This window comes from Parasteatoda tepidariorum, chromosome 8 (genome assembly GCF_043381705.1).
Source record: "Parasteatoda tepidariorum isolate YZ-2023 chromosome 8, CAS_Ptep_4.0, whole genome shotgun sequence".
Taxonomy (NCBI): domain Eukaryota; kingdom Metazoa; phylum Arthropoda; class Arachnida; order Araneae; family Theridiidae; genus Parasteatoda; species Parasteatoda tepidariorum.
Genome location: NC_092211.1, coordinates 21859339 through 21887313, shown reverse-complemented (window position 1 = coordinate 21887313; position 27975 = coordinate 21859339). Strand labels below are relative to the sequence as shown.

Genomic DNA, 27975 nt, shown 5'->3' with positions numbered 1-27975 from the left:
TATTCTGTAATTTTCCCCTTGCTTTCTCTACATTTTGAGCTTATTTTATGAGTTCTATTTGCTTGCAGCTTAGGCGCAATAAATAAAACTTATTGTTTTTCTTAATTTTCTTCATGTTTTTTTATATTTCATTTTCTTAAATACTCATGAGTAGATCATATAAGTTTTTTTTAAGATATAATGAATTAACCCTGAGAGTCTAAAGAGCCATAATATAATACTAAATATAGAGCTAATATTATGAATAGTTTTTTAATTTATATTTAATTCATATTATTTATTCTAAACTAATGGTAATTAAAGTAGTTATCTTAGTAATACCTTTAAGTATTTTTATTATTTAAGAATACCACGCATCACAATGTACTCAAATCACTATAAAAGCAAGACACATAATGTAAATTTTGAAACAAAAGCAGGCGTGTTAGAGTAAATAAAACAGATTCTGGAAGTGTTAGCATTTGTTTTATGTGACACTGAACATTTGTCTTTTCTGACTCAGTTTGTTTTATTCAGCGCTGTACGAAGCATTTTCATAAATTTATTAGAAGCTAGGTTTGCCCATAAAACCTGACAAGATGCTCTAAATATGAATAAAAACTTTAATGTTTCTTTTACCTATAACTTCGAAAAAAGATGAACATCAAGTATATATTTCAATTAGAATCAAAATAATGAGTAAACTTATAATATTAATGAAAAGAAATGTTAAGTCAAATGGTGTGTATGCAGGCAAACAAACAAGTATTATAGTGTAAAAGTAATATAGTATATCTAAAAGAATTGCACACATCTTAATAAAAATAGCTTTTTTAGATGATGGTTATTTTACTTTTTTCATTTCAGTTTCCAAAATTCTGTAAAGTAAAGTTGTAAGTTGCTTATCAAGTACAATGTACACTGTGAACAATTCCGCTTCAAATTACGATACCGGGACTTCATCGTAAATCGTAGTACATCATTCGTAAAATTCATTTCTCGAATCCATTTTTACCTTAAAATAATTGACCATAATTTTACATTAATATTTATTTAATTGGAGTTATTCAGTGATTTTTATAGTAATTACTGTAAAAATTCCTGTTTTTCGAGTTTTTTTTTTGTTTCATAACATATTTCGGTAAAAATGGATTTTACATTAAAACGTTCTGACATGCTGATCGCAGGTACTTTTTAAAGTAATTTGGTACGAAGATTTTTACAGTTTATGTACAATTTTAATACCCGGTAAAAATACAATCACTTAAAATAAAACTCTACTACTAAGTAAAACTAGTAGTTTTATTAATAGTTTCGAGAACTGTTCATAGTTGTTTTAGGATGTTTTTTCTTCTATACAAGTGGAAAGATAAGCACTAGTATAGATTTTTGCTTCATTAAATTGAAACGTGATATATATTTTTATCCGCATACTCTAAAACGTATTCAACTTTAAAGTGAGAAAAATCTAAATGTGTTAAGTAAATTTTTTCATATTCTTGTATATTTTTTTTCTTTTAGAGCAAAGAAATGGCGATGTCTTCTTTGCTTAGAAAATCTGTATTTCAGATTACTTTAGCTGTTAGTTTAGGAAATAAACTTGAAGCATTATATTTATTTGAAAATTTCAAGGGTCACATGAAATTGTTTATTTATATAAAGAGTGAAAAAATAAGCTTGAAGCGTAATAGGTAAACTTTACTTGTCTACTTTTAAACATATAAAATGATGGAATTTCAGAGAACTTATTGTGCGTAGTCGTTCTCTGAACATATGTTCTTTCCACCTGTAATTAATTTCTGCTTTTAATAAAAAGGAAGAAAAAAAAACTAATGTTTGAAATTTATTTAGCTATTATCTTTAAACATTAGGATTATATCACTGTATTTATATGGAAATCTATAGCAATGTAAGGAAAATACACATTTTTATTCATAGGATATTTTGAATCGCAAGTTGATTCGTTTTTGTTTTGATATGCTTATTGCTTTATTGAAATTACACACATTTGCAGGGTCCCGCAGTGGACTGATCGTTGAGACACGGTTCCCAGCAGATCACCGAAGTCAAGCATCACTGACTACGGTCAGTGTGCGGGTGGGTGACCGCTTGGATCAGACTGCGTAGGGACCGAGGGAGTGCGGTATTGGTCCACGTTAAACTGTTCTACCGTAAAGCGATCGGCTTCGCGTGCAGGTCATCGGGCTACCGAAGGGGGGTTGCCATCCCCTCTGCAGGAATCAAAATTTTGATGGCATGCCTTCGGATCATCCTCAGGGATGTTTCTCAGACCATCGCCAATAGCTCATTGTGCAGCTCTAGTGCGACGTAAATGAACAACAACAACAACATTTGCAGGCTTGTGTGCTCAATTTAGACTTATAAACCTTTGTCAAGTAGAAAGACAAGTAGAACATATCAGAGAAGGACATCATGAAGAATGCATTCAGGGTGACGGCGGGATTCGAACCCGCTACCTTCATGCTTTGTGCAGCGTTTGGTGGGCGATACCGCTCGGCCATCGAGGCCCCTGTTTTTGTACGTAATAAAACATATGAAGAAGTCTCATAACAGTAATTTTGCAATAATCAGACTCTGAACGCGTGCTGCTTTGCACAAGTAAATAACGTTAGCTTCTATTTAAAAAGAAATATCGTGTTTAATATTTATTGAGCTGTAAGCTTAGTGACTAATCTTGAAGTTCTGTATTTATGTGAAAAATTCGTATTTATATACGAAACTTGAAAAATTAAATTTATCGCATTATATTTATGTTTTACTGAGATAATTTAAAAAAGTATCTAATGAAGTCTAAAAACACTAGTCTATTCGTAATCAGACCCTGCGCATCTGTTATTTTGTACCTGTAAATAGCTCCGTTTTTCAATATTAGTTTGCTTATTAATTTACTGACTAAACCAATTACAGTATTTACAAAGAAACCTCAAGCATTGTGTGGAAAATTCGTGTAAAAACTTAAAAATTTACTTGTAGCATAATATCTCTATTTTACTTTCATGCTCTAAAATATATTCAATTATTAACTGATCTTATCTCAAAAAACATCCGTCAGTTTGCCGCTATCTGAGTTTAAACGGGAGTTTCATTTTATCTTCAAATAGTCCCTTCGATTATTTGTTTACTTTTCCTTAAAGCACATTACCAAACATAATTTTGTCTTTCAATTTCTGAAACAACGATAAAATACACAATCAATATTTTTTAGATATTTAATGTTTTTTGCTGCTGTCAAATCATTACTATTAGGATTTTTTAAGAGATTAAACATTTAGAACTACACTATGCACCAGCACTAATGTATCATTAGGCATGTTTTCGATCCTCAAAGGAAAATGTGCTCTATAATGACTTAACAATGCTATTACTAACTATTGAACCCTCTAATCCCTGTATCATGTAGATAATCGAGTTTCAAAGATGATTTATTTCATTCTTTATTATATCTCTTCCATTTAAGGAGTGGTCTTAGTGAATAAAGTAGCATAATGTAAGTTTTATGGCGCTCTATCACGCACTAAGAACTTCAAATATTTTTAGAAATTTTCATTGATATATTTAACGTTTTTCCAACGATTTGCTTACGACAAAAAATAAAACATTTGTTTCTATTTCAAGAAAATATGATTTTTTATTCAAAGTTACTAAAGTTCAGTATTGATTCCTGATTTATTTTATGTACAGTGAGCAAAATTAAAGCGCAAGGACCTTGAATAATTTTTGATCAAGGTATCATAATTCCAAGGATGCATCTTAATGGTTTTAGATGCATACCCGCTTAACGTTAAATAAGGGGCTAACCTTAAATATGTTATTTCGACTTAAGAACTTAATTTCTCTTAATTAAAGTAAACCTTTTATTTCGATAGTGTAAGGTGTGTTGCTAATAATATCTCCAGTATAGATGTCTAAAATGCGGAGTCCATAATGTTAAATTCGCCATTAGCGAGTTAATGTGGATCTAGGGATAGAGCAAACTTCACCCAATGAATTGTCTCTGATTCAAACACCATGGCTGCTTGGTTTGAATTCTGTTCCCGGTTCGCAGCAACAGTAGTGCTGGCAAAAATGTCCTCAGTTTTATACGGATCACGTGTAAGACATGCCAACGGGCTATACAAGAGAGGGTTTCGTTTTTTTCCTCTCCATGTAATGCAATTGAGGATTAGATCTATTCAAAATTCCACCAAAATTGCCATTTTGCCCCAGTGCTTGTTCCGGGATTATCCTCATACGTTATATTGGGTTTTGAAAAAAAAAGAAAAAAAAGATGGGAGAGCGAAAATTTATACAGACTCATTTCCTGTTTCACAAGAAGTATTTCCTTCCTAAAAAAATAAGTTTAAAATTTCTTAAGAATATATCACGATAGATTTGAGAACAGATTTGTGGTTAATAATTCCATGACGTAAAGTATTATTTAAATGACTACTACATTACCAAATTCTTTACATTACCAAATAATAACTATAAATAAAACTTCAATTAAAAAAAAGAATGGGTGAACATTATAATAACTACTAACACCTGAATGAATATTGGTGTTCATTCAATCCAGTAATAATAAAGGGTCAGTGGTTTTATTAATAGTTCAGAAATTCCATCATCTGCAAAATCAAATGCAATAAAACAATTATTTTATGACAACAAATAATAAATAAAACTTGACACTCCCATGTCTACAAGCTTTCTGCGCCAGTTATCGCGCTCATAGGAGGGATTTTACTACCACTCCCCTCAAATTTCGATGAAATTTACCAATCAGATAATTAAACAGTAGTTTAAAATTGATACACAAATCAACAAACTTCTTCAGAATAAAAAAAAAATATTTAAATCGTATGTTATTCATAATAGTGAATTTCAAAATAAGCAAGAGATTAAAAAGGGATTTTAAGTTCAAAATAGTAAAAACGTTCAATAGCTTGCATTTGCAGACTATCTGGAATCGGCAATGGAACGACTTTGTTTATGGCTCATCGTTGAACACTAGAAGCTGTCTTAACTTCAACAGGTCGTGCTAGTAATCTTTCGTGTCTTATTTATGCTTGACTCTGAGATTTGATTTTTTACTTCATTTTCTCCGACATATTTTTTAAATCAATTTTCTATAAGCAACAGAATAAAATAACAAGCTCTAGATTATTTGCATCTGTTTTTTCTATAAATTAAAACTCCTGTTTCATCAGGCGATAGAAGACAAATATATAGAATTTCCAAATCTGTATCAGAAAACATTTCTAACAGGGCCATTATTTGGCCTTAGACATGGGGCTAAGAGAAAGCAAAATTTTTTAATGAGGTAACAAAAAAAGGGACACACCTTTCCTTAACTCAGTTTATTATAATAAAATTAACACAAAAGTAGAATAAAACAAAAAAAGTAAGAAAGGAAGCACCATCAATAGCAAGAATCTACAGAATACCGTTGCTGGAATCATATTGAAAAGCACCTTTGATGTTAAATTTCAACTCTATCACTGTCAAATAACTCAAGCATTATAGCTGGCTGAATGTCATCATCTTAGCAGAAAGAATTTCATTTCAGCATTTTATATTTTTAACAAATTATATACAAAAGTGAAGAACACTAAATATGAAAGAGTACTTCTTGCCATTTTCTAAACATTCTGTCTCTCTTATTCTGTTACCAGCCACCTGCAAATTGAGCTCAAAAGATGTTGGAACTAAACGCATTTCAGCCACATTCGTCATCTATTTATTTATCTTGAATAAGTGTCGCAATACCATTTGAATAAAATCCACACAACATAAACCAATGTATCACTTGAAATCTAAAAATAGATTCTATTATTCTGTTATCAACCCGCTACAAATTCAACAAGGTTGAAACTAAACGAATTTCATTCAAACATATGTTTATTTATCTTGAATAAGTGAAGTAATAGCAATTAACTGAAATTACCAAAACATAAACAAACGTATCACTTGATTCTAAAAATAGGACCTTTGATTTGCAAATATTTCAAAAATGGAACATCAGGTTTTAAAATATTATTTTGACTTTAAAATTTTAAAATAAAAGTTTCTAATCTGCTACCTGACAGATTGTTACATAATCCCCGCAGAAGCTGTTATAGTTGCATTGTATAAATTTAATTTTTAGTAATTTATACTAAAAGCGGTATAAAAATTTAAAAATTTTATCAAATTTCTAAAATTCTTAAAAAAAATCAAATAATTGAGGGAATGGAAATCTAAATTAAAAATAAATAAATAAATATTTCATAATTGACATTTTAATGTATGACAAATAATATTATTTGGACTTTAATTACTCATTAAATTCAAACTTCAAATACCATGCTCGATTTTTCAAACACTGGCGTGTAAATGTCTATGAATCTGAAACAATAATAAATAAATTGAAAAAAATTTTTTTTTGGTTTAATAATTTTTTGTAAAAGCTATATTTTTTTAAACAATCTCGGGATGATGTAGAGCCACGTGAAAATGAGAGTCCAACAAATAATTTGAGTCTTAGCCCACTATGCTTTTAATAAGAAAAACTTTTCTCCCTCATTAAGATTGCTAAAAATTTTAAAGCTTTTTCATTTAAAAGGCCACTACGCATTATTTTTTAATCATGTTCCACCATAAAGTATTCTATTTTTACAAGGAATTCAATCCTGATTTGTGTTTTACACATTGTGTTTCAAAGTGTTTTTGATTAAAAAATTATTCCATACTTAGTCAAGATTACAAACATAATTTCGCGTAGGTTTTATGTTAAATTTTGTGTTTATTTAACACTAGAACGACATGATTTAGAACGACTATTGTGGTCATTTTGACAGCAGTAAAAATGAACACAAATATTTGAGTATCAATTCAAATATCATTATAAATAGCTAGGAAAAGTTTATTTTTGATAATTGTAATACTATGCAGTATGCTTAATGGTATTATTTATAATATATAAAAAGTTATTCCATTTTAGGGAAAAATAATAACATATTAAAATAGTTACGTACTATTGTGGACATTAACGCATGATTTGAAATAAAGTTACTAGTGAAGATTCAAGCATATTCCACGAAAAAAGTCTTAGGCATGATGAACAGTCTTGTTTTGTGACAGCGTTTTTTACTTGTAGTTCAAGAAATAATGGTGGTGGGTGGGGTGGATAGTTTCTTTATAGCAGTCACATTTCGTTGGCAAAGCTGAAAATATAGCATTATCAAGAAATGTATGAAGAGTTACACTATTTAAAAAAAATCAGGAACATTTTCAAACTTAGAAAAAGTATAGTTGTCAAAACTAAAATTGGTCATATTTTAGAAATCATTCGTGTTGTTTTCAATCATCATATATGATGGAGCTAAAAAAACTGACTCGTTGAAAAAAATTGACATTTTCAAGGAGATTTTTTGAATTGTGAACTTTATTAAAACTTCCACAGTTATGTATAGTACTCGAGATGTAGAAATTTATTTTCAGTTTTTATCGATGTATAATAATAGTTTTCTTTTTATCACGTGCTAAAATATTAAGAAAAAAATGTGAACTTGAGGAAAGATTGCTTATTGGGTTAATTTTTCTATAATTTAGCAGTAATGTAACAACTATTGAAATCTTTTTTTGCCCATAAAGAGTAAACAAGTTTTAAAGACAAAAAAAAATCCGTTGGGAAATTTATTTCCTACAAAGAAAGGTGATGGAATGTTCAAAAGGCAAATTCTGTCCTTGTCTTATCCTAGAAATATAAAACTGATCAAAAAAATAGTTGATAAAAAGTTTAGCAATGAACCAGAAGTTTAATCCAAATTTCATAGTCTTTTTTTACAAGTACTGAATAAATTTAATGGCATGATCTGCTAACTTTTTTTTCCAGTTTTCCTTGCTATAAAATGCAAATTAAAATTTTTTCACAAAATATTTTCCTTATTTCAGAGGTTAATTATTTATTTCTAAGCCGTTTGCGAGCTCATATCTAAAATCAATCTGAATAAAAGCAATTGATACTTGGAGAGAAGCAACGAGCAGGAAGAGGATTTCTTTTGTTAAAAAAATCTTACAGTGTTGACCTAGTCATGTTCTTGCTCGAATGCAATAAAGATACGCAATGAAGGAGAAATTTTAATTCTTTTTATTTTATAACCGTCTTTTAACAACTGGTTGCCTAATTCAAGCAATGCACTCCAATCTCTATAACTGTCATTTTTACAGCAATGGTCAATCCAGGTGAATTGGAATTTTCTAAACCAATTATATACTCTAGTAAAGATTTTCTTTAATGCTTTTGAAAATCTCAAAAATTTATTAAAAGTCACGAAAGTCAAATAAGATCACTCCGGTAGCTCTAGTGTTAAATTATTAAAACGATTTCATATTGTTTTCAATAAAACTAATATACTAAATTTTCTTAACAAATATATAAAATACTAATAACTACTAGTATACGTATAGTCATTAGTATAATAATGATTTTATGAAATCGGGAGATGGTAAGAAATGTATGATAAATATTAAAATTAATTTTTTTCGTTAACTTGATGCGATAAGCATAAGAGCATCAGATTTTATTCTGATTCCACCGATGCGTGTATTAAATNATTTTATGAAATCGGGAGATGGTAAGAAATGTATGATAAATATTAAAATTAATTTTTTTCGTTAACTTTATTCGATAAGCATAAGAGCATCAGATTTTATTCTGATTCCACCGATGCGTGTATTAAATATTTCATAAAGCTAAAGGCGTTTGTTTTTGTTCCATAAATTTAATGGTTTGCATACGAGTACTTAGCAAAGCGGTTTGCTCATATATTGAAAGAAAACCGTGTTTCCATTCCTTTATCTTATCGTAAAATTCAATATTTTATCTCGCGTTTCTTATTTTAAGACGTATGAAAAAATGAATTTGAATTCATCTTTTGTTCGAGATTTAAAATTTGAATGGAAAAAGGATTTAAAAACAATTTTCTAAACAATTTTTACGAAAATATTTGTATTTTTGGAATAGAAGAATATAACGATTTCAAAAATCCTTGCAGATATTACTTTCAAACTGATAGCTTATTTCGGTTTAGGCATTTTTATGTTCATATTTTTGATCTGACTGTAGATTTTCCTAAATATTTAACAGGATATTTCTGTTAAAGAAAATAATTTAATATAGTACTCATGTGAGGGTAAAAAGTGACAAATATTTCATAAATGCAAAATGGTTGCGCAGGTGCCTATCCTAAAGCAATTTAGACAAGAAATTATAATTTGTTTGTGAAGAAATCCATATATGTATGAAAAATGTAGAAATATATTTCACTCTCAGTTAATGATATATAATATATATAGCTTGAAGTAGGCTTTCTTTTTGGCTGTGTTACTTAAACATCATTTTATTAGTATCCTTTTTAGGAAAAATTTATATAGTTTTCATTTATTCTATTATCTTATTTCCATTTATCATTATGCTTGACTTGCGCGAGAAACAACTAGTGACCCGCATGTTATTCAACGTATCTGGGGTCAATCATAACTTTTATCATAAGTGTTCACGTCTTTCTTTACTAATATTCTTATATAAGGTCAAACCAGGGTTTCTTTTAATTACCTGTAGTAAAGTTTATGCTAGTTTTTAGTATTTATTTTATTTTTAAATATAAATATTGGGTTCATTTTCTTTAAAAAAATCTGTAAATACATTCATTAATAAGTAAATGAAAATGCAATTTATATGTAATTGAATAATAGATTAACGCTTATAAAAACCAGTTAGCTAAAGCAACTTTACTTTATTAGTTTCAAATTAAAAATGTAATAAAAATTAGAATCAAATCTTTAATTAGATATTTTCTGATGTATTGCTCACTTTACATTCAAACAAATTGTCACATTTTCTTTTTTTTTCAGATGTACCTCATTTTATTTCTACTTTAATTTTTATCAAAAACAAATCTATTATAGGGGATTATTTCGCTAAGTTGTGAATAATATTTGAAAACTATAACTTTTAATTAAATATCTGACAAACATTCAATCAAAAGTAATGGATAATTATTTTTTTGTATAAGCATCGAACTACTTTATTTTTATACTTTTTAGACTCAAACGAAAAAAAAAACAAAAAATGTTTAAGTTGCTTAGTAATAGCTAAAATCATAGCAATATATGAACAACTCAATTCCCTTTATTCTATCTAAATACTGTTATCTTAATATAAACTTTAAAATGTGCAAAGATGCACTCTTCTCCCTATAAAGTAAAATGTACATTGATGGCACATTGCAGTAAACTCTAAAAGTTATTCATGCTTAATCATTTTTAACTCAAATGGAGACAGGGTATTAAACTAATAACTATGATACATAATACTATAGTTTACAGATTAAAAACTTATTGAAAAAGGCAACGTTCGTACTTGCAATCTGGAATATACATTCCCAAAATTCTAAAACGTTGTATTTTATTGTTATTTTTATATTGATAATATTTATTATTTGTAAATCAAAATAGACTAAATGGTTCCGAGAAAAAAAAGAATTTAATAATAGCATTTATAAAAAAATTTTATTTCAAAAATTTAGAGCTTAAGACAATTTGATCTTATTAAAATTATACCCTAATACAATTATACCTTAATACCAAAAATCTTAATACGATTTCCCTAACTGCAATCTAATTTTTTTTTATATATTTTATAAAAACTGAAAAAAAAAAATTTTTCGATCGGCTGCTTTTAAAGCAAAAAGATTTTGATGATTATGAAAAAAATCATGATGTATGATTTTAATATAGAACAAAGATAATTCAAAGATAGTTTTGTTAATTCAAGATAGTCAAGATAGTTATAAAGATAGTTTTGTCAATTTAGAATTTAATATATTTTATTATTTCAGTAATTAATATAGAATCTAATTTTCCATAAAAAATTTTTTTAAAGTGTTTGAATTGTTTGAAAAAAATTTTATCAGTTTAAAATAAGCATACGTAAAATCTTAATAATATTATTTATGGATAAGAAACGCTGAACATTCAAAGAAAAAAATTTGGTCAAAACTACCACAATATGGGAACACAAAAAAGCAAGGTAGTTTTCGCCGATGAGCTTTGGTAGTGAGTTTAGTAATGTTAACAATAAAATATGGTGATATTTTGATTGATAAAATTTGTCTAGTGCTGTAAACTTTTGTAATTTTTTCATGATGACTTAGTCTGGTATGAAAATCATTTATTCTGTTAAATTTATTCAGCAGTTTCTTTATTTTTTTCTAAATGTGTGGCAATAAGAACTGTAGAAACGGTGAAAACTAGAATTTTGGGTAAATCGTTATGAATGAGGAAATTACAAAAAGAATGGTTTAAATACCTTATATTTTGATTTCATTAACTTGGATTTTTTTTAATATTTTTCTTTTAACTCGAAGTGTCATTAACATTCAGTGCTGTAATTTTAGCTTAGTTCTCTTTTCTTTCTTTTTAAGAAATATTAGATTTTTTTCTTTCTTCCTCACAAATATATTCAAAAATACGGCAAATATAAACTCTCACATTTCTCATTTCATATAACTACAATCTTGACATTTTATTTTACATACTTATGCATTAGCATACTTAAGTTGGGATCCTTGAAACAATTGTAAAATTTATTACCAGCAAATGTCAAGTGTTTTTCCAAAGGTTAATTTGATAAAAATTGTACTAATTGAATTTATGGATTGTACTAATGTGTACTAAGCATTGATAAGTCTATTAATAATAATATATGATGTTAAAAGCGATGAAACTTTGTTTATTTTAGGTTTATGTATGGATTTCCAACACCAAGCTCCAAAATTTAAACAGGAACCCCAAAGCCGTGTCGACTTTTCCAATTCGAGTGGCACGGTGATACCTTGCAGTGCAAGTGGGCAACCAATTCCGCTAATCAGATGGGTCAAGCACGATGGAGAAATTTTACAAGATGTTCCCGGTCTAAGATACACTCGTCATGATGGTTCCCTTGTTTTAAGTCCATTTTCAGGTGAAAACTATAGAGCAGACGTCCATGCTTCCATATATAGATGCGAAGCATCCAATAAATTTGGCGTAATTGGCAGCAGAGATGTTCATGTCAGAGCTGGTGAGTTGGCATGAAAATAATGGATTAAACCGTTATCTTTTCCAGACTATTGAAAATTATAGAATAATGGTTTATAAATAGCTATTTTCTAGTATTCAAATTATTTAAAGTAACTAATATGTATTTTATAAGCTTTTTATAAGATAAATAAGATCTTAAAAGTATCCGACTGGTTTCGACACATTTCTTAAAGAAATTTCAATTAGAATTTTAGATTTTAAAATTGGTAAGCAGGGTACCTAAAATTATAAATTTAAAGTTGAATATAAATTTAAAATTAACTTCGGAAAAAGAATTTTATTTGTCTTAAAAATGTAATTTATTCGAATAAAAAAAAAGGCTAGGATACTCAAAGCAGAGCAAAAATAAATTAGTATCGTTTTCGGGAGTTTATTTTTCGGTCAGATACCATAAGGATAAAATAAATTTTTCTGTCGCACTCAGTTAGTGTTTAATCTTTCTTTTAAATTACTTAGTTTCTAACGTTTATTTAATTGTTTCCAGCTAGTTTGAATATTTTTTTTTGTAAAATTTATCTAAATAATTTTTTAGACTTTAATTTGGTCGAAATACTTCTGAAAAATTTATATTCTTAATGATTTTAATTTACAGCCTAACCTGAATTTCAACAAAAAAATAAAAGCAACTTTATTTACTTTTTTCAATTAAAACAAATTTTAAACTTTATCATAGATTATGTACTGACTTTATGTATTTTGAATGTGTATTATTGTTATTAACCCGGACAAATTAAGCAATATATTTACATCAATTTAAAATAAAATGCAGTGAAATAGTTTTTTCAAAGGGTGTACCTTAATAACCGGACAACTGATCTAGAATTTTTTTTCATCGTCAAAAAATAAAAACAACCTTAATTTTTTTTTTCAATTAAAACAAATTTTAAGCTTTGTGATAGGTTACGTACTGACTTTTTTTGAATGTATATAATTAATATTAAGCTGGAAAAAATTAAACAATGCAAGTACAACAATTTAAAAGAAAATGCGAAAAAAATTGTTATAAAGAATGTAAAAAAAATAGTCGGAATAGTTTCTTAAAAGTTGTACATTAAATATCGATTTCTGAGAAAAATATAATTATGGTGAAATAAACACTGTGACATCTTTATTTAATTTATAATGAAAAACGCAATAAAGCTCTTGAAAAATGAAGAAACTCAGCGTTTATAACTCAAAATGTTTAAAGAAAAAGAAAAACAGTTCAGCTTAACCATTACAAAAATGTTACTAGTATTTATTACTAAAATACTTTTCTTCGGATCATGGATGCGACAATTTTTATAACAATAGTTTCGTTTCCTTAAAAAATGTCACAAATTCGAAAAAAAGACACTTTTGAATCTTAATTTATTTTAAAAGATGAAGATTTTTTTTCAAGAAATGTGTTTATTCAAGAAACACTTTTCTTTTTTGTATAATTGAATAATGTTCCATAAATGTACAAGGTGTTATGATGGTGCTTGACGCTTCTAGCTTTTTTTCTTAAAATTTATATATATATATATATATATATATTTTTTTTAATACTAGAATAATGTATCGGTATCTGAATAAAAAAAAAATTAGTTTGAATGAGTCACAAAGTTATGTATAGTACTAGAATAATATGGATTCAATTCTTTACTTTGAATGTGTTGCTATTTGTTATGTTGTAATCTGTTGCTATTCTCCTTTGTAACACTATATTACACATCTTTTGACCTTTTGTAATTAGCACTATCCAAAAGTAATATGATCTTCTTGCAGTAACATTAGACCTTTTGTAGTAACATTAGACCAAGTATGTCATGAAAAAATAGGTGTTTTAAATTTTATTATAGTGAAAAATTCCTGTAAACTTAATAAGATGCTAAATTAAGTACATATTCCGTTTAAATTAAACCAGGATATCATAAAATTAAATTTTAGATTTTTGCATTTATCATTAATGCCGACCGGGTGGGCGAGTGGTTATTGTGTCGGACTACGGAGCCATTGGCCGCGGGTTCGAATCCTTCTCAGGGCATGGGTGTTTCTTTCTCTCTCTGTGTTCTATGTCCTTTCTCCTTTGCGTGAATATGTGAATGTGACCCGCCCTATAAACGGGTTTGTGGTTGTGTGACGTGGGTGACGCTGCTCCACTGACGTGGCTTCGTCACAGGTGCCCACTGGGTAACAAGAAGATAGTAGCAGTTCTGGCATTTCTGTGGCCAATGGGACAAACCCCTAATGACAGCCATTAAAAAAAAGAAGAATAAAACGTTTATCATTAATAAGGTTCAGCTTATTAATAGCTAAGGTTAGGTTTATTATTACTAAGGTTAGGTTTAGCTCATTATTGTTTCAGAAATCACAGTTGCAGTGTATTCTGATACCTCCCATATAATTTTATTTTTTGAAAAGTTGAATCGATGCGCAATAATCAAACCTGCAAAAACTAACAGGAACTGAATTTGAAGAATTTCTTTATATAAACTGTATAAATGGTTATCTTTTAATATGAGAGAAAGAGTCTCCCAATCAGTCTGTTGGCTTAGTATTTTCCTATTATAGCGTTATCTGGGGTTCATATCCTCTTGCTAAAGACTAAGTCTCTGATTGGACTGCATTTTCATTGATTGTTTCATAGTGGTTTGGAAGGAACTCTAATGCAATGTCTTTAATGGCTCCAGAGCTAGAAATGTTAACGTGTGGCTGGGTAGATAGGAAGCATGGTGCAGAGATCGGGGTTTACTTCTACTATTTCCCTTTAATAAAAATTATAGCAGTGCAGTGCGTGAATAAAGTGGTGTTATTACTTTTTTTATTAATCACCAATTGCTAGTTAGTTTAGCTTAAATATGACGTGTAAAACAATTCCAAATCAACTAAACAGATTGATTGAAAACGAAATTAATTAACTTTACTTAATTATTATTAATGACAGCGTTCATCCTTTGAATTGATATTTTAACTGAATGTACGATGTTTAATTTTATTTTTTTTAAATGCTTCTTGATTTGAATTTTGGAAAACTATTTTCATTAAATTATTAACAAAATTTTTGAACGGCATTAAAAAAATCATTTTACAATACAAAGCTTAACTCTTTAACAAGAAAAAAGAGTTTTGACTCCTTTTCCGCCATTTCATTCTTAAGAATTTTAATTTAAAATAAAATCGTCAGAAAACGATAACACTGAAAAAATGAAAATGAAAAACTTACGATAAAAAGAATGTGTGCTCGCCTAGTTTAATGATAATGTATTGAAAATTCCAGTTTAATCCCTAAATTACTTTTAAAAGAATCCGTATTTCTCTTGTTCAATATAAAACTAAAATAGTTTTTTGTCTGTAAGATTAGATTGTGTTAAATTATTCTGCGAGACTCGTTATCATTTTGAATTATACGTGTAGGAATGTTGAGATTAAAAGTGTATTATCCTAGTTCTAATTTCTAGAATTCAATGAGACCCCGTTTTTGTGTCCGGCATATCATCATTTCTTTCCAATTCTGAGACTCAAATTGGAGTTTTAATTAAAAACACCAAAATGAAAACACTTTTCTTAAAAAAGTACTTAAGGAATGAAATGCAAAGGTATTTTGTAAGATAAATGTAAAAGAATGATTAAAAAATGTCTGCTTCCAGAAAATTAAACGACAGCTTTTATAAGAACTTTAATTTATTTCTTAGAAAAACAGCTAAACATTATTTTTGAAAAATAGAAACATAACAAAAGCAACCTAAAATGTGGAGATATTTTTCTTAAAAATACACTTGCAATAATTTTTTTTCTTTTGGTATACTTTAAGCTTCATATTTAAGACTTAACTATAATAATATGTTTTTTTTAAAGTATTAATACTATGGCCATTTCAGATAAACAAAAGAGTTGTTATTTTAGTTCTACTTTTTTGTTCTTAATGTTAGTTTTACATTGTTAATCTAAAATAAGCAAAGTTTGCAGTTAAAAATTAATTTATAAGTAGTAATAGTTAAGAAAAGCAGTAATAGAAACTTTCAGCTATAAAATTGAAATTTCATTAATTTCTAAGTTTTATTTCCAAGAGAAAATAAGGTATATTAACAAATTTTTGTCTTATCCAAAATATTAAAAAAAAAGTTAACAGCTATCTAACGTAACTAATATTCGCTCTTATACATTAAGAACTGAAAATATTTTGATTGTCCGTATTCGTAGCATTAGTGAATTTTAATTTAAAACTAGCATCAAATTTTCGGTGAATACTAATGCACTCAGTTTTTTTCAATTAAAATAAACAATTAAATAATGCTGCGCATAACAGCAGTATAAAATTTCTACAATCTGGTCTACAATTTTAAATTTCTATTACTAATATGATCTTAAGTATTTAGAGTGAAATTTTTAAATATTTGAAAATATTCCTTAATTTATTCTTTAAGATGGAGATTGGGTACACATGTACCCATTTTATGCTTTTTAGGTAAAAATATGAGGAAAGAAAGACTATTTGACGGTGTATAACGAATTCTAAGTTATTTTCTTAGTAAGATAAATGCTTAATTCACGTTTTGAAACAAGTTTAATACTTTTATCAATGCATAATTTTAAAGGGCACTAGGTAAGTATATCCTAAAACTACACTTCCTAAATTAAAAAAAAAATACTAACGCAACTTTTTGAGTACAGGGAATACCCTTTAAGAACATTAACAAAAGATGCGTTTAATTTATGTTATCAAATAAAAAGCTTAATAAAACTTTTAAAATAACTTTATACTATGCTTTAATCTAGGTGTTTTCATTTAAACACTGTAAAAAATGGATTCTCAAATATCACGAAATTTTCTTCATTTTCGTTGAAATCGTTTCCTGGTATATGCTCTGAGCAAAGATTTTGTCAAAGTAACGAAATAAATATCGGCACTTCTTCGAGGAAATGAGTTTCGTCAAAATAAAAGAAAAATTTCGTCACTCTACATTTCTAAAAAATAAATAAATTCCAATGCGGCACTCATAGTGTCTCTTGGAATATAATCGGTGGCATTATTAATTTATGATTGTCCATTGCTTAATGCTGTTGATTTCATGGGCCATGCCCAATGCGTGACTCGAACCTACGGATCATCCTTTTATGAACTAAAATCCTCGACCACTAATCTATCATAATGCACTGCAATAAGTTTCCTAGTTGAGGAGAAATTTTCGACATTTGCTTTAGAGTTGGAGTTTCGTCACAAATCGCATGATTTAGTGACGAAAGGACTCTTAAAATTAGCAAAATATAGCTCAATGTTTACTGATTTGTCAAAAGTACGAGTTTGATTTATGAGAGTGAAAAAATAAAGCTTTTTTCTTCAAGAGTTTTTCTTTTAAATCACATATTATCAATAAAAAAATGTTTTAATGTTTTTAGTGCTGTGTTAAATTTTGATACTTAAGCGTTGACATATATCAAATCTTGTGGGTGTTATATTTAAATAAAGTATTTTGAAACGATTGCTTAGTGTTTAAAGTCACTGAACGGTCATTTAAAAGGACTAGATCATTATTCTCAGTGGAGACTCAGTCCTTCAGTTTCAGATGAATGGGTAGCAGCTTGTATGAGAAGTAAAGGAGGATTGTGCGCAATGATGATCATATATTCCCAAAGTCATACCTTTTGTCATTGAATTGAAGAGACTTAAATAAATCTTATGCACAAAACGAAATGTATTTCAGTTCCAAAACGCGTTTCTGAGGAGATGCTTACGAGAATGCCATACCGTAGAAGAAACTTTAAATCTCAAATTCGATTTTAATTCCATAAGTAATTTAAAGTGCAGAATTAGTGAGTTTAAGCAAACCTAGATTAAGCTATGAAGTTTCAAACGTTGAAATAAATCGGAAAATACCAAAATGCAATCAAATTAGTGGAAGAATTTCAGAATAAATTATCCCTAAATTATTTTCTAATATTTTTTTTTCATTTTTATATTTTGAAAATTTCTTTTCGGTATTTGAAACTTTGAAGAAACAGTGAAACATGGGTGATTCACTGATTTCTGTTTTGCGTCTTGGAACTAAACAAAAGTAAGATCTTACTTACAAAAAAGAATTTACTTATTTATCATTAGAAGCTAGCAAAGGAAGCAACAAAAATGTAGGAAATAATTTTTCAAACAAGCTACACGCATTATTTCTCAAAAAGTAAATGGGGTGCTTACATTTTACTGATCTTCGATTTCATAAACTTAAAACGCAACTTAAGGGACTATGTTTGAAGTAAAATAGTACTTTTTTACCATTTGCTTTTCTTACTAATAGTTTTATTTTTAAAAACCGAAAACTACGTAAAATTTTCATGTAGAAAAATTAGTTAGTTTCTTGAGGCAATGTCTCGTAATTTGTTATGGCATGAACAGAATGCGCCCACATTTCGGAATAACATTAAAAACTGCTCAAACAAATGTGAAAAACTTTCTTTAGCAAATTGCAATTAGCAATTCTTTCTGTTTTCTGCATAAGTACATTGAGATCAAAACTGCAGGTCGTCGGGCTACCGAAGCGGGGGTGCCATTCCCTCCGCAGAGGATCAAAATTGTGATGGCATGTCTTCGGATCATCCCCCGAGATATTTCCCATACCGCAGCCAATAGCCCATTGTGCAGCTCTAGTGCGACGTAAATTAACAACAACAATAACAACAACATCAAAATTGATTTTTTTACCATTTAAAAGAAAATTATTAATGTTTTTTTTTCAGTTATTGAAATTATGGAGTGGTTTATTTTTTCAGAAAAAAGCACTTACATTTTTGAAACAATGTATCGTACTCTATTACATCATAAACCGAATATTCCCAAATTACAAACTGATAATATTAACAACTGCACAAAACAATATGATATTCCTTTATGCGCCAAAAATGCTATTTTTAGGAGATTTCAGTTATAGGGAATAGTATAAAGACATCGCAATTTTCTCTTTCGAGAAAGTAGATAAGGAGAAAGTTTCCCAATTTTGTTTTCTGTAGTTATCCAATTCAGCTGTTTCAGTAAATGCATTCACTTTTTTTACTTATTCATGAAGTTACTGAAAGAAAATTCTTTTCCTTTGGTATTGTCGGTTTCTTTGATGCTCGGAGAGCTTTTATCCTTCACTATTCACCATTCTTTTCGTTGAATAATTTGTCGACCGACAAGTTTTCTATTCTGCTTTACATCAAGGCCGGCTCTTTTTTTTAGAAAAAAAAATATTCAACTTGATTTGGTAAAAATAGGAAACTGTAATCATTGAGGGAAAAAAATATCCCCTTAAGCTTTAGATCGAAGCATCGCAATAAATTTTTTTCTACACTAATTTGTGTTCAATTTTTCAGAAAAAATTGGGTTATTCCTCTCAATATAATTTATTGATTTGCTTATTTGAATAATTCAATTTAACAACAAAACTTGTAATTTTCTTTTGTATGAGTTCACTTTTAATGCAATTAATTAAGTAAATTTTCAGTTTTTTTTAAGAATATTCGAAATAGAGCACATGTACAGTACACAAAAGTCCTTTGCTGAATAACTTTTGATCTAATGATCGGATCTTCACGTTCAAGGATTTAATTTTAATGGTTTGTGGGTAAAACTTAAGAGTCTACTTTCAAAAGAAATATTACTTTTTTTTTGAAAAAAAATATTTCTGTGAAGTTAATAAATAAGTTTAGCTCAAATTTTGCATTTTGCCACGTAAAACTACATTTTTTAGAATGTTGTAAAATTTCATACTTTACAATTCAAAAATGTTCATAACTATTATTAAATAATTAATAAAAAGTAATAAATATTTACTAAAAGTTATTTTTGCATTGAATTATCTTTGAAAAACAAATTTTATAATTGCGTGCAGAAATTTTTCAATTTCCTTAAAATTTTATTAAGATATAGCGAAAGACGCAAGAAGTGAAATTAATATTAAGGGGTCCAAACAGCGGACAGCTGCTTGGCTCAAATTATTGGGATCATGTTTCCCAGATTGCGGTTACCGGGTTTGGGACCATACCCCCAGAGTATTTCGGGGGGTAAGATCAGAATCCTTTTAAAGAAAAGGTATGTTTTTTTCTGAGAAAGAGTGCTTTTGTACTTGACTTCGTAACTTATACATACCGTATGCATTATACAATTAGCTTATATGAGGTCAACCGCACAAGCCATTGAAATTTAGTCTAAGAATTTGAAAATCGTTAGATCAAAGCTTATTCAGGGAGGTTCGTTTTTTATTTTTATTTTGAACTCTGTACAAATTGTTAAATAAAAATAATGAGCTCCATAATCTACTTATTACATAAAAATAATAAAGCAATAAGCGTAATCTACTTATAAGATTTTTACGCCTCAACATGGAATTATCATTGTTTGAGGGCCCTAGCTTGAATATGCTAATTAATTGTGAAGGTGAAACGTTAAGTTTTGAAACCAGATGCTATACAGGTGCATTTCTCTAACTAAAAAAAGCTTTTTTAAAATACTTGGATTCGTATTTGACGGATTTAGCCATAGGCGCATTTCAAAAGACATGGTTCCAGTAGTTCTGTTATAATAGTGGGAAAAAGTTTTTAAAAACTTTTTCTGTGCATTTTCTATGTTATTTTTTTGTATTTGAAATTTTTAAGTAATTAAAATTTTAAATAAAATTAAAAAATGAAATACGCATAGTTCTTAAACTCGTTTATCCATCATAAATTCTCTTCATATTATGATTTTCCAAGTTAATTTAGTAATTTTTTGTGAGCTGATTTGATAAATTAATTTTAAAAACAAATTAGAAATAAATTTTTTTAACTGCAATCTGCAACATGCTTATTTAAGTTTAAACTTTATCATTCCAAATGAGAAAAACTTGAACGAAAATTGAATAAAGGGTTTGAAGTTTCGAAATCGAGATTTGAATTTAAATGAAACATTAGAAATTTCTTATTTTGTTATTTAAAACTGAATAATTTTTCAAAATAACGTACGGAGGGTCATGGTTTCTAAGTTTCTAATATCTTCACTAAAACCCACCGAATTCATGCGATTTTCGTGCTTGTAAAATCTGTGGAATCAAAATTCATGTAGTCCGTCACTGCGCAGTATCATGGGTATAGGGAACTGGAGAAAATTTCCTTCCCCTTCAGATTTATGTCCAAATTTAGGAAATAGCCTCACAAAATTGTAATGGCATGTCATTGGATCATCTTCAGGGATGTTTCTCAGATCATCGTCAATAGCCCATTATGCAGCTCTAGTTCGACGTAAATAAAGTACCTACCTAAATTCAGCATAACTTATTGTTTAAAATTTTATTTGACTTTTAATTTTAATTAGAATAATAAAAAAATAATAACTCTAGTAAGTTAGTTCCTTTAGATGGGATTTTTTTACGTTAATTGGAAAACAAGTTTTACAATTTTAAAAAAAAAGTTTTTTTATTCACCATATATCTTGAAAGATTTGGCGTAATACGCGAAAAATAGAATTAACAATACGAAGTCAGAGCATTTGACCTCTCATTTGATTTGTCTATTGTTATCATATTTACCTTATTGCAACAATCATCATACTACTAGGGTCAAGAATCCAATTTTTCTAAAAATGAGTTATATTTATTCAAATAAAGTACGTTTTTGTGCTTGACTTTATACGTCTACACAATTAACAAATTAAATAGTCTCTTAAATATTGCTAACTTAGTGTAAATTTGATCATATGACCAGACACTATTCAAATATTTCTTTTTTTTTGTCCTCATTATTTATATTTGGCAATACTAACCACAACCATAATTAATCATAGCAACTTTCAAGATTCGTTTAAGTTATCCGACTAACTTAAAACGAGTATTTTGACAAAAAAATCACGTTTTTGTCTTACTATCTTAAAATGATGTTCGATTCCTCTAGTTTTCAAAACTGTTTGAATGTGATTCAGAATTTTAGTTTATAGCAATCAATAATAGACGGTCAAATAAGAAACACAAAATAATCGATGGTCTTACAAGAAATTACAAAAAATGATGTAGGTAATAATTCTGGTTCCATTTCTATTTGTGTGAAGTTTTGTCTGAATAATTTGCTTCCTAAAAGCGCTCCTAGACTCTCCGCTGATAATCTGAATTATATTTTAAGAAGGTTTGTTATTATTTTTTGTTGGTAACACATAAAATGTTTAGTATGTTCGGAATTATGGTATCTTTAATTCGTTATTACAGAAAAATAGTTTTATTTTTTGCCTAAATATTGAAAAAATTATATTTAGATTTTTTTACATGCATATTAAAGCGTTGAAATATTATAAGATTGTCTTATCAAAAATTGTTCTCCTGTTGAATGCTAAATTGGTTTTAAATTCGTTACGGTATTCACTAACTACTTTAAAATATCCCTGCAGAAAACTCCAGGCATTAAATATGAAAATAAAGCAAAGCAAATGTGCCACCTATGAAATATAGTAGCTTGCAGCTGCCAAACATTCAACATTTTCAACTAAAATGTAATTTTAAACTATAATTACAATTTCTCAAAATTAAATTTTTTTTTCTACGAGAGAAAGTTAAATCAAATAATTATTATAAATTTGTCTTCAAGCTTTCAAGGAATGTTTTTTGTTATGCAGCAGACCTTCAGAACTCTTTTATTTTTTTTGTTTTAGGACATATTTTGTTATAAATAATGGAGAAAAGAAATGAAAGAGAAATAGGCTTAACACACATTAATTTACATGAATTTTATGATATCATTTAAGTTGAGGTTCAAAACATTTCAAATGGTTATACGCTGCTCAGAAAATTTTATTACTGTAAGTACAATTCCATACGCTTTTGTACGTTTTTTGAAAGTTTTTTGAGTCGAGTGTTTTCCGTTGGTTATTTTTTTTAAAAGTTATTTTCATTAAAATTATCTAAGTTATTTGCATTAGTTATTCACATTAAAATTATCTAAAAATATCACTTTAAGTAAACATATTCTTGTGCTTATACATTTTAATTAATTCAACGTGATTATTTACCTTGATATTACAATATAAACTACAATAATATTGTGAAAAATATTGATTTTTCAAAAATGTTGGTCTGAGCGTAGTCGGATACCTTAAAAATGACAAAATAAGACCCATTTATTTCGATTAAAAAAAAACGTTTGAGGGTTAGTAATTAAATTCGGTTTATAAAAGTCTCTGAATGGTTTCAGCCCTTGCTACAAAATTATCACTCTGAATAACTTTCGCTCCCTAATGATCAGATTTTTAAGTACTAGGACTCAATCTGATTGTGTTATAAGAATATACCAGGTATTAATTTCCTAAATTCAGATTTTATTTTATTTTACGTAGATATAATCACTAACGGAAACTTACTGAAAAAAATGGGAAAAAAAGTGTGATAATAATTTTTTTTTCATAACTATTACTACAATTAAAGCAAAGTCAACATAATATCAACAGTATTTTAATAGTTCGTGCAAGAAATTCTCTTTGCACGAAAATACTTTAAAAGGTTGTTTTTTTTTCAAAAACAAATTATGAAGTTTTAAGATAGTTTTTGTTTAACTTGCTGATTACATGAAATTCTGCTGTAAAAGAATTCAATTTTGATGATAAAAATATAAAATTTTATTAACTGACTCTGAACTCTGTTTTATACATTTGAAGAAAGACAAGAAAGAAGGAGATTAAAATATTCTTTTTAAAAAATTATGCTAAGTGCTATTATTTTAGTTTTGGTGTTATTATTTAGTTAATTTCTAAATTCATTCTTTAATCAACATAAAAAAATATTATTGATTTCAAATTCTTTTTTCAATTTGCCTGTGATCGTAAAATTTAATAAAATTGTTCAAAAATTATTTGTTTTAAAGCAAGCTGAAAAATTATAAACATCACATACAAAAATGTTTGCCTAAAAAACTTAATTCAGAAATTATCATACATATATAATTAATTATTTATTATAACGGAATTAATTATATTACTTTTGATATTTCCATTGAAAACAGTCAACCATACTTTTCAACAACTGCCATTTCAGAAAATCCTTTTTCTCAAGAAAATATTTCATTAAAAAAGAAAACAAGTTGTAACTCTATTCAAACTTCTAAACTTAATATCTGCAATATATTAAGAAAACTTTAGTTGGTCGAAATAAACAGTACTTTAGATTGCTCATAAGAAGTTCCGAGATCAAAATCAACACAATATCTACAACATATTAAAAGTTCCTGTAAACGAACCTTTTGTATTTTTTCTGCAAACACGGAAGAAACTCTCTTATTCCAAAATTACTTTGAAGAATTCTTCTCAAGGAAAAAAATATCCTAGTGAGATTTTTTTTCCTGTTCTTCTTTCTTCTGGGCGTTATTAAAACGAAACCATTTTTTGTGCAGGAGCTTAGATTCAGTGAGTAACATTAGTTCTTTTTGTACTTTGTTAGAGTCACGAAAGGTACTCGGAGTTTTATTTTCAAAAAAACTTAAACTCTTTTCAGAAAGGAGAGCCTATCTTTTTCACCCTTTCTTACAATTAAAACATTTATGAAAAAGATATAAGAAGAACTGAAAATTTCTTGATCATAAATTTAAATTAATTTTCATAACAGCCCTACGTTTTAACCATTTCATGTTTTAAAAAAAATAATGTTTACAACACAATCTGGGGGGGGGGGGGATTTAATCAAAACTGAAATATAGAATTCTTCATTTTTGCAGCAACTATAACAATGTAAATTATTCCCAAAATAGCCAAGGTTTAATGGAAGTTTAAACGGTAGGATTTCGTAACCAACGGCATCATAGTGGCTGTGTGGTCAGCATTGCACAAACTTAATAAGGGGATAAATTAAGTCAAGCTTTAGCTACATTAAATCGCACACATTATTGTATAATTAATTTTAATGAGCCTTATTTAAAAATATAAAATGGTTATATCTTGAAACTAAATTAAGATTTAAGCAAATTTAAAATGTTCAAAACACTGAAATATTTCTAAAAGCCCACATTACATTAAAAAAAATGGAAACTGCAAAATACTCAAGTTAAACGAAATAATATGTTATAAAGAATCACTATTTTAGTAATTAAAGTCAATTAAAACCTAACAAAAATCAAAACCTAATTCCTCTATTTCTTGTTTATTACGTATGATTATTGCAATAAATTACAAAAAAACATTCTATAACGTTGTTTAATAAATTTATTTTTCACGAGAATTACCTAATTTTGTACTCTCATTCAGAGAAACCAAATAACCACAGTTTAAAGTTTACAAACATTGTCTGATTTTATATAATGTTTACTCTCCATTTAAATAGTTTCGCATTTATAAAACATGTTTTTCAGGAATATGGGTTAGTATTTTGCACTGAAACAAAAAGTATGGTCAGACTTGCCAGAATATGAGCAAATTAAAAGCATTTGTTAACTCAATGCAAGCACAAAAAAGCATGGTAATTTCTACCCTAGAGCTTTAATAACATTTGGTAAGGTTTTATTGGTATGATTTGGTTAAAACATGGTTTTATTGTCATCCTGTTTGGTAGATGGTAAAATTTAGTTATTTTATCTAACAGTTTCGTAATTTTAATGATACCTGTATAATTTTGGATAACGTTTATGATTTGAGGACTAGTATATTTTTATAATCTCTTTATAGTTATTGGTATAACATACGCTTGCTTAAAGCTTATAAGTCTTTATTAAGTAGAATGACAGAGACAAAAAAAGATAGCATGCATCCAGGGTGTTGGTGGAATTCAAATAAGCTACCAAGCTTCGAGGCGTTTGGTGGGCAATACTGCTCAGCTCAGACAGGGAGAAATTTGTAAATATGTCCAAAGTCTGGAAAAAACTGGTTTAACTCAATAACTTATTAACTAGAGGAGTCTTTTTGACCGTAAATCAACTCTAAGTAACTCTAATTTCTAAAATAATTCCATCAGCTTACTTGACTTCGGAGACCTTTCCTAAACTTTACGCTATTTTACTAATACGCTATTTTTTCTTATTTTTTCTAGATTATGTCTTTTAGTTATTTGTTTTCTAGCTCATTATTCTTTTTAAAATGTTCATTAGTTTTTTAATTTTTTTAAGTTTATATATACTTAATAAATTTTTGTAAGCTTACAATTTTGCCTTTATTTAATAATCTTACTATTTTGACTAGTTTATCATAACAATGATTTTAATTGTGTCATCTAATTTTTCTGCATATTTATATTACAGTGGTACTTCAACACTATGAGATACGCCTTTTTGATGAGTTTGTCTTAAAAGGCAACATGGGAGTTCTACGTTGTCCTATTCCAAGCTTTGCTAGTGATTATGTTCGGGTAACATCATGGGAAAGAATAGACGGCTTTTTGATCACTTCAGGAATTATAAGTGGTAACAGTGCGAATTATATTGTTGTTTTTTTGCATATTTTATCCAACTGTGTTAAGCTATGTAAGAGATTTTTTATTTCGCAACGTTTTTCTTTTAACAATCCACATTACATCCGTTGAACAAAACTGAAGAATATGCAACTGTGTCAATTTATAATGCTTTGGAATAACAATTAATTTGGAATCTTGAGTTTGAATAAAGATAATTTTCTTTCAAGAAGTTTTTAAGTATTAGAAATCTTAAAGTATAAAATAAAATGAAGGTGAGAATACGATGAACAAGCTATGTACAAAAATACATTATCTTACTTTATGAAACGGTATAGCACAAATAACTATTACCTAGATTTATAATCTAGATTGTTCAGTAATTATAGCAAAAATAAGTGTTTCTTCGGAAAAAAATACTATTTTTTGACAAAATGCTTTGCTATGTTATTACAAATGTTACATTATAACTTCTCTACTCTACTCTCGTTTTTTTCTCTTTTTTTGAGAAAAATCAGGGTGATTTAAAAGAGAGATATAAATAATATATAGAATGATGAAAGTACTTCTTTTGAGATGACTTAAAACACTTTACATTTTGAATGCTTTGCCACAAGATTAAAAGTTTTGAAGTAATAAGGATTTTCCTCAAAATTAGTCTAATTAAGAATTAGTATTAAGAATTATTATATTTAGTTTTTGAAATATTAACACTTTTATTTCATGTTTGGAGTCATTTGATTATAAGTAAAAATATGCATAAAACTAAATACGTCATACGTCCGCATTGCATAAATGAGTGCAAGTAACATAATTTTGTTCACGAACGCTTATAACTTCCAAACTATCAATCCTGTCATCTCCGAATTAGTCTCATTCAATTCATCATGAGAAATTACATCGGAAAATATACTTCAAGTTTTCAGATGATTTCTGGATTGTACTGCAAATTCTATACATATGTAAGTATTACAATTATTAGTTTTAAGGATGGAACTTCTTGTAACTAAATTCTAAAATTGTTCCATGGACTCTCATACATACTCTCATACGATTAAGCATGAAAAAAATACATGGTAAGCAGTTTGTCACATGTTTATATAGCATGATCAGCAACGTGCATGCAGCCAGTACATGCACAAAAATATACGTTTTTGCACATGAAATCCTTATAACTTCGAAATTATTAGTCCAATCGTTTCGGATTGGCTTCAGTCGATTTAGCGTGAAAAAAACATGGATTAAAGAACGAGAATTAGAAAGTGTATAGTGCATAGAGTACAGGTGTTTTCAAGTATCATTTATGATAACATAACTAAGATTTCTACTTCTACTCGGATAAGATATAATAAAAGCTTAGCACTGAACTTCTGGGACGCAATAAGTTAGGATTCAATTTTGGATTTCTCCACCAATTATCCTTAATTTACTCACAGTGTTGATCAAACATCTGGGATAATTAATTGATCCCTGGGAGAAAATTACTTCCCACTTTCTACAAGTACAAATATCAACTTCAACAGCAAGATTCGCATGCCAGTACTGGGTAATTTCTACC

At 28.1% G+C, this 27975-nt stretch overlaps 1 protein-coding gene across 1 annotated transcript in view; it reads left to right on the top strand.

Annotated features, from left to right (window-relative positions):
- LOC107448720 (cell adhesion molecule Dscam1-like) overlaps positions 1-27975 on the top strand; it is a 92864-nt gene that overhangs the window by 3382 nt on the left and 61507 nt on the right. Inside the window, exons 2-3 of the mRNA XM_043050148.2 lie at positions 11762-12082; positions 26269-26430. Coding sequence (XP_042906082.2) covers positions 11762-12082; positions 26269-26430 — 483 coding nt within the window. The remainder of the gene's footprint in view (positions 1-11761; positions 12083-26268; positions 26431-27975) is intronic.